Source organism: Dipodomys merriami, unplaced genomic scaffold, assembly GCF_024711535.1.
Source record: "Dipodomys merriami isolate MVZ:Mamm:240054 unplaced genomic scaffold, mDipMer1.0.p SCAF_32, whole genome shotgun sequence".
NCBI classification, from domain to species: Eukaryota; Metazoa; Chordata; class Mammalia; order Rodentia; family Heteromyidae; genus Dipodomys; species Dipodomys merriami.
In genome coordinates, this window is record NW_027204715.1 from 6,488,171 (window position 1) to 6,502,797 (window position 14,627).

The window sequence follows — 14,627 nt, forward strand, 5'->3', positions numbered from 1 at the left end:
TTCACTGTTTCAGGTCTATGCAAACGGCATCCGGAACATTGACCTTCACTATATCATTCGTAAACTGGCAGCTCCAGTGATCTCTGTGCTCTTGCTTTCCCTCTGTGTACCTTATGTCATTGCTTCAGGCATTGTCCCTCTTCTAGGTAGGTGATGCTTGTTGCAGATTTAAAAGAGAGCTTTTATTAACATCATGGCGTTCTTGTCACATCAGCTGTTTGACTCCAGATACTTTTCTGTTAATAGACACTAGAAATGATCGGCTTCAAAATAACTTCCGTTCTTAGATTTGACCATGCAGGGTAAGATTAGAAGGATCTTAAAGCTCTTTGATACAGTTTGTTTCACTAGGTGAGAAAGTAATGACATTATACTATTTCTTAAAATAGGCAGGATCAGATTTCCTTCACATTTTCTCCTTACTAGTTCAGTAATCACATACACTTAAGTAAAATAATGGTATATTTAATTTTAAAATATGTCGGCAAAAAGGAAAAAAGAAAACCAAAGAGCAGAGACTTAATCTGTGACCTCAGTTACTTTGGTCCTGAAGAATCATCAAAGGACATTAAACCTAGGATATTTCCAAAATAACTTCACAGATTTTCTTTTCCTGATTTATCAAGAACTACATTATTTTTTTTTTTAATTTTATTTTACAAGAACTACATTATTGTCCAACAAATTGCCTAAGTGAGAAACCTTGAACTCGGCCTGGGCGCTGTCCCTCAGCTCTTCAGCTCAAGGCTAGTGCTCTACCATTTGAGCAACAGCACTACTTCCAATTTTCTGGTGGTTTATTGGAGATGAGAGTCTCACAGACTTAGCTGCCTGGGCTGACTTTGAGCCACAATCCTCAGATCTCAGCCTCCTTGGTTGCTAGGGTAACAGGCTTGAGCCACCAGCGCCTGGCTAGGTGAAGTCTTTTATTTATTCCTCTGTGGCCTATAAAATTCAGTCCAGCTCATTGGCATAGATGATGGCTCCTCCTCTAGCTTTAACCTTGGCTCCAATTTTCCTAACTCTGTGTCTCACTCTGGTGCACTCTGACTTTCAGCTAAACACACACCAAATGGCCTCTACTCCATCATGCTTCTCCCTACATCATTCTTCATACTTTTTTTTTTTTTTTTTGGTCAATCATGGGGCTTGAACTCAGGGCCTGGGCATTGTCTCTTTGCTCTTCAGCCCAAGGCTAGTGCTCTACTACTTCAGCCACAGCTCCACTTCCAGTTTTCTGGTAGTTAATTGGATAAGCGTCTCAGGAATTTCCTGCCCAGGCTGGCTTTGAACCTCCAGCCTCAGATCTTAGTCTCCTAGGATTACAGGTATGAGCCACCAGCACCTGGCTCATTGTCTTACTCTACCAAGAAATGGCCTTTCTTTCACATCTAACCACAGGACAGACTCAGACAGCAAATTTTAGTGTGGCATGGACACAGTGTAAATTTGCCAGCTCAAGAAATAGACCACCTGTAACCCCGTAGGAGCCGAGGGTCACCACTGGTGTAACTTCCAACAACCCCCTTCTTTCTCAGCAAATAGACACTGGCTTGGCAGCAAGCTTAGGCACCTTTGTAATGAGCATTGTGTCCTTTGGCCTGCTGGAGGACAGGGGACATTGTTTTCTGGTTCTTTGTGAATCAAAACACCAGGGCTTCCATTTGGTGTGAATTGTCACTGCCAAGTATTATACACATCATACTAATATGTAATGCAAAGGTACTACTTAGTTGACAGACCATTTCGTTAAAATTAATCTTTTTAGATTCATTGGAATTACATTTTTTTTTGGGGGGGGGGTCCGGTCATGGGGCCTGAACTCTGGGCCTGGGCACTGTCCCTCAGCTCAAGGCTAGCACTCTACTACTTGAGCCACAGCGCCACCTCTGGCTTTTTTCTTTTTGCTTATGTGGTGCTGAGGAATCGAACCCAGGGCCTCAGGCATGCAAGGCGAGCACTCTACCACTGAGCCATCTTCCCAGCCCCAGATTCATTGGAATTACATTTTAAGTAAAGGTAGATTATTTTATTTTCTAGTTTACTGTTTCAGCTGTAGTAGGAATGTACAATTATTTTTTAATATTCTGCTCATTAATGTATATTATGTTCTGCACATTTATGATATGTAGAATTAAGAATTAACTTTTTAGCTTTCCAAACCTAAATTTTTTCATTTTTGCGTCATTAGAAATCTCATTGTGAGCTCTGTTGGAAAGACTGTATACAAGAGAAAAGGTATGCTAAATAAGATTTTTTGGTCAGGTTCAGCCAAGCACTGGTGGCTCACAACTATAAATCCTAGCCACTTAGGAGCCTGAGATCTGAGGACCAAGCTTCAAAGCCAGCCTGGAAAGAAAGGCCTTGAGACTCTTCAGTTAACTACCTGAAAACCAAAAGTAGTGCTGTGGCTCCAAATGATAGAATGCTAGCCTTGAGCAAAAGAGCTCAGGGACAGCACCCAGGCCCCAAGTTCAAGCCCCACAACTACCACCACCACCACCATCCTTCTCCCCCCCCCCAAAAACAAAAAACAAAACAAAAAAAAAGGTCAGGGTCATAGAGATAGAGCTTCTTATCAAAATTCTTTCCTTTTTTTGCTGGTTCTGTGGCTTGAACTCAAGGACTTGGTGTGATGTCTCTGAGCTGTTTTGCTCAAGGCTGATGCTCTAACTACAGTTCACCTTCTGGCTTTCTGGTGGTTAATTTGGAGATAAGAGTCTCAGACTTTTCTGCCCTGGCTGGCTTTGAACCCGCAATCCTCAGGTCTCAGCCTCCTGAGTAGCTAGGATTACAACCACCTATGTTGGACAGCAATTCTTGAACCCTTGAGAATCACAAGGCATATCTAAACAATGTCAGCATAATATATAAAATTGTCCTTTCTTGGTTTTCCAGGTGTTACTGCGGAAATGCAAAACTTAGTCCACCGGCGGATTTACCCATTTTTACTCATGGTTGTGGTCCTGATGGGAATCCTGTCCTTCCAGGTCCGCCAGTTTAAGCGCCTTTATGAACACATTAAAAATGACAAGTAAGTCTTCGATTCATTTAGCCACTCTTATGTAGTTGTTAGCTCTCAAATTTTGTTTTTGTGTTTAACATGGTAGTCATTAGGGAACAGTATTCGTATTCTGGATATGTGTTGAGGTAGGACTAGTAGGATTCACTAACAGATGAGCATGGGATGTGAGGGAGCATGTAACCAAGAGCTCCGATGGTTCAAGCGGCAGAATCAGGAAGTTCTCTACGTTCAGCTGGCTTGGGGACAAAGAGTGATTTAGTGCCTGTTTTCAACCTGTTTTTGATTTTTTTTTTTAATTTTATTTTATTTTATTTGAGAACATACTGTACAGAGGAGTTACAATTACATGGGCAGGATAATGCATACATTTCTTACCAAGCATTGCAGCCTCCTCCTTTGTTTACCCTTCACCTCCCTTCCCAGCCTCCCCCCTCCCCCCCCCCCAATCATACCCCCCTCCCCCCCCCCCCCACCGACATTGTAAAGCTGGTTTTGACATGACATTTTGTACTTCTCATTGTTGCAACAGGTCCACCTGAATCCTTAAACGACTTGTTTGTCCCCATCTCCTCCACATGTTATACTGACATCAAATATAGTGAAAGCGGGGGTTACACTGTGGGGGAGGGACATACAAAGCAACAAAGAAATAATCTTATAAATGCGTTAGAAACACATGCATGAAAGAAATGAAAACATTAAAATACATATTTAAGGGTTCATTTTCCTAACATCACATTATCTGACCTTTTCCGCTTGACTCATACCTATACTAGATATTGCAAATAAGGGAAACCATGGGACCTATGTTTCTTTGGGCCTGGCTTATTTCACTTAATATAATTTTTTCCAAACCTTTCCATTTCCTAACAAATGGGGCAATGTCATTCTTTCTGATGGAGGCATAGAATTCCATTGTGTATATATACCACATTTTCTTGATCCATTCATCTACTGAGGGGCATCTGGGTTGGTTCCATATCTTAGCTATGGTAAATAATGCTGCAATAAACATAGTTGTGCTGGTAGGTTTAGTGTGGTCTTGTTTGTAAACATTTGGGTAAATGCCCCAAAGTGGGATTGCTGGATCATAGGGGAGATCTATGTGAAGTCTTTTGAGGAACCTCCATACTGCTTTCCAAAGTGGTTGAACAAGTTTACATTCCCACCAACAATGAAGTAAGGTTCCTTTCTGTCCACATCCCCTGTTATTGATTTTTTGAACTGGCAATTTATTATGTTATTTTAGATAAAAACTAGATGCTACCATTAGCAACTCCCAGGTTACTCTATTGCACAGAGAGGTTCTAAAGTTCCTGCAAGTATCTGAGAAAATCATTGAAAATTGCCACCTGATCTCAGTGAAAGATGGGAGGGATCTGAGTGTGAGTAAAAAAGATCATCTTGGCATATAGCTATTGCAAATTTCATATCTTAGAGGAAAGTTGAATCCTCTGCTTTGATGGTATCTAGCAAAGCAAGTTTTTCTTTATGGTGTGTAATAAAGCAGTAAGTGTTTCCTTTTTGAAACTGGTTCCTTGATAGTGGATTGGATGGTAAACTTGAATAGAACAAGTAAGACAGAAAGGGATTAAGTACTGAGGTCAAAGAAGCAGGGAGATTAGTGTGCTTTATATAAGGCGAAATAGGACACTGGATGCCCCTGTGTGCTGACAGAGGACAGGTGAGAGGTCTGGAAGAGGAGCTGGGGCTGTGCAGCAGCCTGAGTGCACCTGGGCCTTTTGTCAGGCAGTGCTGCAGGTGCAGCCATTCTGTACAGTATTCGGGTGGTGTGAGTACTGCCATCACGCTCAGAGGTGTGTAATCCATGGCCGCTAGGCAGCCCATTGTGCACAGAGTTCTTCACCACAGATGTAGTGAGCATGCCCATGCCCAGTCTGACCTGCTGCCTCCAAAGGGTAGGCATTCACACTAGTGCCAGCCCCAAACACTTGCTGCCAGTCTGCCTTGTCACCTGCCACGCTCCCGTCCTCTTGCATTCAGTGACCCCCTCCTTGGCAGCTTCCACTCCCATCATGTTGGAGACACGCCCATCTCCAGCCTAGTTAGTACCATCATCCCAGCCAGTAACTTCTGCCTTACTTTTGCCAGCCCCATCCCTTTCACCAGTCTTCTCCCTTTTATGACATCATCTATGTCTTTATTCATGAGCCATCACCTCCTGCCATTCACATTCACCGTGCTTTTAACACGTAAGTTGGTTTATATAATATGAATCATAGCACATACATTCCCTGCATTTATTTAACTTACTGTAACACTTATTTCCTCTAAGTGTCCCAGTTTATGAGACCCTCGAATCTATGATGGTACATGGCTCCTGCAAACCCCTTCATCCCTCTGAGGTGCCTGCCCTAGACACCCCTATGGTCATTGGGACTGTTGACTGGTTGGAAGTAGTAATACTGTGATCTCATTTGCATTCATATCTATAACCCTAGCTACTCAGGAGGCTGAGATCTGAGGATTGTGGTTCTGTGAAACTCTTAGCGTCAATTTACCACCAAAAACCGGGATGTACACACACAACATAAGCCAGAATAGGGGTGTGGTAATGCCTGTGGCACACACTTAAATTTCCATTTATTTAGAAGACAGAAGCAGGAAGATCTTAAGTGTGAGGCCATCTCTAACAAAAGTACTAGTGATTCCCTACCTCAAAAACAAAATACTAGGCTGGCTGCTGGTGGCTCATACCCGTAATCCTAGCAATTCAGGAGTTTGAGATTTGAGGATCGCTTTTCAAAGCCAGCCCAGGCAGGAGAGTCTGTGAGGCTCATCTCCAGTTAACCACCAGAAAACTAGAAGTGGTGCTGTGGCTCTAAGTGGTAGAGCACTAGACTTGAACAAAAGAGCTCAAGCAAGGGCAGCACCCAGGCCCTAATTTCAAGTCCCATACCAACTAGATATGTGACCCATGATGTAATCCCAGACACTTAGGGAGCTGAGATCAAAGAATCCTGGTTTAAGGTCAGCTAGGGCAAAACCTATTTATGATCCTAACAAAGAAAAAGCTAAGTATCACTGTTCCCACTGGTTTGCGAGGCGGGGAGGCGGCAGGACAGCAGCAGCAAAACACTACAGACTCTTATTTGAGAAATAATGACAAAAGAGTGGAGGTGTGGCTCAAATGGTAGAGAACTTACCTAGTAAGCACAAGGCCCTGACGGGGTTCTGACAAGGAAGGGCTGTGGGGGCTGAGGGCAGAGCATAGTTCAAGTGGCAGAGTGAGCTCATTATGCAGAAAATAAAGTACTCTTGGCTGCTCTTTGAAAACTGTCATAGGTAAAAGCATACATGAAGTATGACCTCCCTGTTTTTATAACCTAGATACCTTGTTGGGCAACGCCTGGTGAACTATGAGCGGAAATCTGGCAAGCAAGGCACATCTGCGCCACCTCCACCGTCGTCCCAAGAATAAAGTGGTTGTCTCAACTCCTTGACCTTCCCCTTGCCTTTACGTGTCCTTTTTTGTGGACTTCTCACTTTGGAGATTTTCCCCGTGATCTCTCAGCATTGTTTTTAAGTTAAATGTACTTGACTTGTGTCCTCAGCATTCAGAGAGCAGCTCTAAGCTCCGCTGCTCTTCCTGCATCTGCCGCCATCACTGCTGTCTGAGATCTGTATATGTGTAAATAGAAGCTCCCTGATGCCCCGAAACCTTGGATTAAACAGAATGTGCATTGTACATCTTTAAACAAAATGTATATTAATTTATTAAATCTGGTTGTCACTTTACTTTGGACCTGCTGTGATCTCGACAGGAAACATGCCACAGAGCAGTTTGTGCACAGGCGAAACTTTCCACCAACGCCATGGAGCGCAGTTGGTGGAGCACAGTTCTAGCAACCCCAGTGAACTGTACGTTGTTCTGTCTTTCTCCACTATTCTGACCTTACCAAGAACCTAAAAGGAAACAAGCAGAAATGTACCACAGAGTGAGTGTCTGTGGTAAGAGAAAATGAACTTGGCGCTTCACTGGCAGTCGTTTTGAGGAAATTATTTTGTATAACACCAAAGCTGTTGTACATTTTCTACTGCCTGATGTTTTTCATGTGTCTGTGTTTGTAATATTGTATAGTATCTTGTGCTAGGTGAAAAGATTGTTTTAAATTTTGATAATTTAATATTCCTAATGATCAGCATTGGGAGTTGGGTTTTGTGCTTGTTAGGGGCATGTCTATAACTTAGAAGATAAAAAGGTACAAATGGAGATTTCCATTAGTGTCCCTCCTTCTTCCATGCAGCTTTCTTTGTTAGCAGCTGCCGAGAGGCATGCAGGATCATAAATCTTAGAGTAACATCACCAGCCACACCACTCTGACTAGCTGGAGGCAGTTCTCACATGCTGAGGAAGTGTGCTATGCTGTAGTCTTGGGTGACAGAAGTAGAGAAGTTGGGTTGGAGCCCCGCCCTGCTGGCTAGCGCAGCAGTGGCAGGGTAAATATTAGAGTCCATTTCTTCATTTGCATCAGTGAATCCCAAAGTTTCCACAGCTTTTTGTTTACAGAATAAAATTGCAAATTAAAACCGATTTTTATTTCTCTAGAAGGAAACTTGCTAAGCTGGCCTTTTAACATAGGAATGTATTTCATTGAGACTGCTATAAAAATCTCAGAGAACTAAACACTAAAATCTGGTTTGAAGTATAGAGGACTGGAATGGTTAGCACATGATCTCTAAGTATTGAGTAATCTAGTAAAGGATAGTATTGGTTTGTGAGTGACAACTTAAGCGTTTTCATGGACAAATGAATTCCATTATAGTATTATAGGTTAAAATCTGAAAATCTTAAAAAAAAAATGTATGTCAGCCAAACATAAGCTACGAAGATTAAGAGGGAAATGTTATTGTGGGCTTTTTAAAAACAATTTTTCCCTAAGCATTATAAGCAAAACACTTTAAAATATATTTTGAATGTCAGTATATGAGAAAATGCTTGACATAGGGGTCAGTGTTAACACCACTTTGCAGCAGCCTTTCTTTGTCTTGTACTGGAAATGAAGCCTTTCTATCAAGCCCTGCCTTTATTCAGATATGCAGTCCCACCGAGAACAGCAGCAGCATTCTAGGATGCCTTGTGGTGTAAGTCTACATAAGCTGTTCTCTTTAAATATTAGTGATTTGGTTTTTGAAATTGAATTTTAAAGGCTTTCTAAGTCTTGATATAAAATTGTTAGAATGCACTAACAGAGCTCTAGGCAGATACTACAGGTTAAAAGTTGTTTATTCTATGAAGTTTTAAGTGACTCTTACTAGCTGCTATATATTTTATTGGCAGATAGCTTTGTGTTGTCTTAGTGAGGAATGTCCCTAGGTGTCGTGCTCTGTCTTGCTGTTTTCAGAAAGATGGGTCTTCTGGTGAGGAAAGCATTCTTGGCCCGCCTAACTCAAGTCTACTCCAGCCACATTCAGGCCTCAACACTACCCAGCAGTCTTATTTAAACCCCACAGTTCAGAAGGTGCTCATATTGGTGCCCTTCTCCACATAGGAATTACAGCATTTGCAGTGTCATTCTGTTTCCTTTTACATTAGGCTAAAACTGTCTTCAGGAGGTTTATTTACTTGAAAAGACCTCTTTGCTCTTTGTTTACTATGTAGAAACTGAAGACAAATCAACCTTTGGGCAGAGTTTCATAGCTAGTTATCAAATGGTCATGGTGTGAAGCGTGCAATTCTTCTTCATTAGGAAATTATGTCTTTTTTTTTTTTTTAACTATAAAGTACTAATAGTTGAGATGAAAATGAGCAAAATGCCAATTGAAGTGTTTGTATAGCTAGCCGTAAAGCCTCCATGTTTTTAGGTTTTGATTTTTATTGTTTCCTGTTCTCTGGTAAAACAGAGGAGACATCTTGATTCCAGATGTAAACTAGTTATTTTTATTTCAACACTTTAATAGAACTGCTGTTACTGGAATCTTTTTCTTTCCCTCACACACCTAACAGAATAACTTTCTCTCCAATGAATGGTCCCAGATATGTCATTTCTGTAGTGGAAAAATACTATTAAAGACTAATTGCTGAATTAGATTGAATTGATGACTCTGTAAAAACAAAACACTGGACATTTCTATACTGCACTGTGTGTACACACACAAATGAGACTCGTGCCACTATGTTACCACTGGCACTTAAAAAAAAATTCACAAGCAAGTCACTTATTTTCAGGATTATCAAGCTGTTTACTGTGATACATTGTTTTTACATTGTAAAGTTCAAGCATTTAAAGTACTCCTTCAGAATGTTACCCAGTCATTATCAAGAAAAGACAAACACTAAAGTGTCTTACCCCTGGAGTATTCTTAAAAGCCTCATTTGTGGAGATTGCTCTTCTTTGGTTAAGCTGTCTTATACCTGTCTACTCACTAAATTTTCTACCTGCTAGGGTGTTTTTCCCCACCTGTTACTGTTCTATGTCAGTTTTTTACACAACCATCATGAGTAAGGACTTCTTTCAAATAACCCCTAGTGGTATCTTTGGCATTAAAAATAACCTGAAGACTATGTCTCTGTGTATGTATAGATGTAACGTTTCTATTCATGTCTTCTTTTGTCTTGAGTGCCTTTTTGTAGTCATGAAAGCAATAGAATATGCTAGACAAAAATGTAATAACTAAGGCCTAGGAATGACTGTGTAGAGTCTCACTGGAACATTTAGTGTTTTGGAATGTCAGTTTACTTTTACATCAAACATCCTAGATACACAGACCAATTTTATGTGCATCTATTTGAAAATGCTCCCTTTTTTATGTGGTCATCTGTTGCCTTCTGAGAGGAGAGTACAAAATTGAATAAAGTGAATGTTAGTTGTAGTTATAGCCTAGGTTTTTAATTGGTTTGTTTATGCTTTGTTCCCTGGGATTGTTTTAAAATTATAGAAATCTGGGTGTTGTAGCGTCTACCTGTAGTCTTAGCTCCTGGTGAGGCCCAGGCCCAGCTGCTCCCCTACTGTTGGATGCACAGGTAGCTCCCATCTAGACGAACCAGTTCCTCCCAGGCCACTTCCCTAAAACCCCTGGTGGAGGGCCCTTGCACATCACCTCACATTGCTTGATTGTCCTTCTGAAATGTCTTCCTTTCCAGTACCCATGTTTCTCTTAAGGGAAGCTGATGAAAGATGCTTCTTACCCAGAACCCCCTTTGCCCATCTGTTCTTTGGTCAGTAGATCAGTCCTTCTGTGGCTGGCTGTGTGTCTGACGGAGTGGAAGAGCAGAACTGACCCATATATGTAGACAAATAGTTTTTGACAGAGATGCAAACATCTTAATAATATGAAATAATTGGATGTGATGCACAAGACTCAAACCCCAAACAGATTATAGTCCTAACTAGATGTAACTTCCAAAAGAAAACAAATAATATGTAGTGATTTATCCTGAAAATCAAAAGCACTATCTATGTGAAGACTTGGGCCTCAGTACTTATCGCTGAGTAGATGAGTGATTGTCCACCTCAGCATGGAAAAAGCCTTCACACTTAAGTGAAGTATACTACTAAGTGAATCAGGAGGTGGCTCGCGCCTGTAATCCAAGCTACTCAGGAGGTTGAGATCTCTGGATTGCGGTTTGAAGACAGCCTTGGGAAGTAAAGTCTATGAGACTCAGCTCTCAATTAGAGAAAAAGCTGTTAGGTGGTGATGTGGCTCAAGTGGTGCTAGCCTTGAAGAAAAGGAGCTCAGACAGTGCCCAGACCCAGAGTTTAAGCCCCAGGACCAGGAGAAGGGGGAAAAAAAAAAAAAAGACAAACTTACAAACTAGAAAATGCAAAGTAGTCCGCAGAAATGAACAGAAGGGGCGGGGGGACTTGGAGCACAAAGGGACGGAGATAGAGGATGTTGATGTGTTGGCTCTCTCAATATAGTTCTGGTCTGACATGACATTGGCTCTTTCACCAGTAGATGAGCTCACAGCTGACCTGGTGGTTTGGAGGTGGGATCTAGCTGGAGACCACACATTGGCCCTCACCTTCCTTTCTTCCCCTGCTCCCTGCCTCCCTCATGTCTGCCATGTGGTATCTGTCTTTGCTCAGCTGCTTGTCTTGCAAGTTACATCTCAATTTTAAAAGTAATACTGTTCTTATATGCCCTTTGTAAAGAACAATTTCACACTTGTGTGCACCCATCCTTGGCCTTGAACTCAGGGTCTGAGCTTTGTCCCTGGCCTGTTTGCTAGTGTTCTACCACTTGAGCCACAGCTCTACTTCCCATTTTTGTTTTTGTTTTGTTTGTAGTTTAGTGGAGATAAGGGTTTCACAGACTTTCCTGCCCCACTTGGCATCATACTATGAACTCCAGAACTCAGTGTCCTGAGTAGCCTGCTCATGGCTTATTTTTGTACCTCTTGAAGTGCCACTTTTTTGGGTAATGCTGGGGTTTGAACCCAGGGCTTCATGCTTGGTAGGCACTACCAGCCCATCCTCACATATGACTGATGGTTTGCATTCCTGTCACTCTCCATAGAGAAGATGGAAGCAGCTCAGGCACATTCAGCTGTCCCTGTCACCCTGCTCCCTGATCTGAGTGCCCTCAGGGTGCATGTGGGGCCTGTGCCTACCCTTGGTGCAGACCACAGTGACGGCCCCTCCCAGGCTGGTGTGAGACCTGGGGACTCTGCCTCAAGGCAGACAAATCCCCCTGTGCGGTTGTTTCCAGCACCGTTTGCCATGGCTGTGATACCTTCCCTCAGAAACATCACCGCGGCCTTCACTGAGTTCCCTGTGCTCGCCAGACAGTCTCCTGGTTTTCTCTAGTGTCCCTGCTGAACGCTGGTGCTCTCTCATCTGCCCTTGCCTGACACCTTTCACCACCTCTCTCCATTGAAACCATCTATTTCAGCTGCCAGAGCCCTGCGCTCTCCTAATTTTCTTTTTGGCTGTCTAGAATCAAGTTTTTTAATGTCTTTGCTGGCTCTCCCAATGGTTACAAACCCCGGGTCTTCTGAAACCCAAGCCTCCTGCTCACCAAGTCATCTTAGTCTCCAGCTAAGATGGCCTACATGCTCATCACTCTAGGTGCACTGCACACACGTGTGCATGCACATGCACTGCCTGCCTTCCCCAATCTCCAGATAAGTGCACTTGTTTGTGGACATCTTCCAGTCGTTTTACATTGTTGACTTGTCATTCTACACTAAGTTGGCCATTTCCTGAGCCAGAGCATCTCCTTTGGTAAGGCGTGAGATGCAAGGATGGCATGTGTTTAAAAGCATGAGTTGGGAGCCGGTGGCTCCTGCCTATAATCCTAAATACACTTAGGAGGCTGAGACCTGAGGACTGTGATTCAAAACTAGCCCTGGCAAGGAAAGTGTGTGAACCTTTTATCTCCAGTTAGTCACCAAAAAGCTAGAAGTGGAGCTGTGGTACAAATGAGCGAGCACCAGCCTTGAGGGAAAAGGCTGAGAGACATCAAGTTCTGAGTTCAAAGCCCCAGTACTGGCACCAAAACAGACTGGATACCATGGATACTTTTCCCCCCATGCCCCGTACCCAGGATGACAGTGAACCTTACACCTTGTGGACAAGCATGGAATCTATGTAGCTGGGTCCCAGCACCACCATCCTCCTTACACCTGCCTATTTATGCTTTTTCTTTTTCTTTTTTTTTTTTTGGGGGGGGGGGTTCCGGTCGTGGGACCTGAACTCTGGGCCTGGGCACTGTCCCTCAGCTCTTCAGCTCAAGGCTAGCACTCTACCACTTGAGCCACAGTGCCACTTCTGGCTTTTTCCTTTTTGCTTATGTGATGCTGAGGAATCGAACCCAGGGCCTCAGGCATGCAAGGCAAGCGTGCTACCACTGAGCCACCTTCCCAGCCCCTATTTATGCTTTTCCTACGCTTGCTGCCTCTGCCGATGCTCTCCCCCTCATCACAACATAGAGTCCTGCGTGTTCCCATTAAGACCGAAGTCAGATCCCACCAGTCCTGAACTCAGCTATCCGGAAGTCAGAGTCCACATTGGCCTTCATCATTAGGCCACGTGAGGCTTCCTTTTCTCCTCTGCCCCAGTGCTCCTATGTTCACTGCTCTAGGGGCCCAAGTTCTCCAGGCATTTCCCAGTCTCCTTTCTTTCCTGGCATGCCTTTCCCAGTGAGGGTCCCTAAAATTGCAGCATCTGGGGCAATCCAGTCTCATCTCCCTGAGTTTTTCATTCTTTTTGACAGGCTCTAGGTGTACTTTTTTTGTGTACATTTTCATGTCTTCCCCACAGGAAAGTAAGCTGCAGAGGTTTCCTTTTTCCCTCCCTCCCTCTATCCCTCCCTCTCCCCTCCCTTTCTTGTTTGTCACTATTACTGTGACTAGAACTCAAGGTCTCGCACTCTCGTTTTTTTGTTCAAGGCTGGTACTCTACCACTTGACCCGCAGCTCCTTTTTCTGGCTTTTTGATAGCTAATTGGAGATAAGCCGTACAGGCTTTCCTGACTTTGAACTGTGATCCTCAGATCTCAGCCTCCAGAGTAGCTAGGATTACAGGTGTCGACAGTACCGGGCAAGGCCCTACCTTTTAACATGATTAATTTATTTATTGCAGGCTGAGCTGCCGAGTTCTCTACCACTTGAGCTGCGCCCCTCCTTCTCTTTAAAGTAAGTTTGCTTTTCATAAATCATGCATGTCAAAAACCACAGTGAAAACCCTTGATGGCGGGGGAGGAGGGAGGAAGTGGGAAGGTTATTAAAGGGCGTTGAGGAGGATGAAGGTGATGGCGGTAGATGCAGGTGTGAAAATAGAACAATGTAACCTATTGAAACCGGGAAAGGGAGGGAGGAGAGGGAGGGGTAGAGGTTCTTTAGGATACTGTGTTCACCTGCTGATGTGCCGAGATAAAACTCCCTTTGTGCACCTAGGGTGTAACTCTGAGACGGAGTGTTCCGCTGCTTGGCCCGGCTGGCCCCGAACCCGCGGCCCTCGGGCCCTCGGCTTCCCTGCGCGGCTGGCCCGGTTTCCTGCGGGTTTCCCGGTTTCGCGTGGAGTGCGGGCCTGGGCCCGACGTTGCGGGGGTAGCCTCCCGGGTGGCCGTGACCGGGGGCTCGGGGGAGCGGGGGGCCGGCCGGGGCGCCCCGGCCCGGGGCTCGCCCCGGATCGCGCCGATACCCCAGCCGGGCGCCCGGGCTGGGGTCCGGGCCTGGCCGGCCTTCCTCCAGGCGCGTTCGGATTGGCTCCCCCGCCGGGTCTTACCTGGGAAAACAAACCGAACCTTGTGGTTGTTGGGACCCGAGTGCCGAGAGGTCTGAGCGGGCCGTGGGGAGGCGGTGGGGAACCCGGGGCGGGCGGGGGGAGGCGGGCTCCGCACCGGCCCGCGCCGCCCGAGCGAGGAGAGGGCCGATCCGACTTCCCCGTGCCCGTCCCGCGGTGGAAAAGTGATCAAATGACACTGCTCTGAAAGAAACGTGCAGCTCGGGGTCACCCGTTGGCCGGGAAAGCGACTTCCGGCACCCTAAGACGCGCTCCCCGGCCCGAGCCGTGTGCGCACGCGCAGGCTCAGGGGCGCGGCCCGCGCGCGTCCCGGTTGCCCGGGTGCCGTGACGTCACAATGGCGCCGCCCCGCCCGCGACCACGCGTCTCGGTTGCCTGGAGACCGCGACGCC

The 14,627-nt window shown here is 44.8% G+C and overlaps 1 protein-coding gene across 1 annotated transcript in view; it reads left to right on the plus strand.

Moving 5' to 3' along the window:
• Marchf6 (membrane associated ring-CH-type finger 6) overlaps positions 1-9,859 on the plus strand; it is a 77,903-nt gene extending 68,044 nt beyond the window's left edge. Inside the window, exons 24-26 of the mRNA XM_070042182.1 lie at positions 14-146; positions 2,899-3,034; positions 6,377-9,859. Of these exons, the coding sequence (XP_069898283.1) occupies positions 14-146; positions 2,899-3,034; positions 6,377-6,467 (360 nt within the window). The 3' untranslated portion in view covers positions 6,468-9,859. The remainder of the gene's footprint in view (positions 1-13; positions 147-2,898; positions 3,035-6,376) is intronic.
• The last annotated feature ends 4,768 nt before the right edge of the window (positions 9,860-14,627 follow it).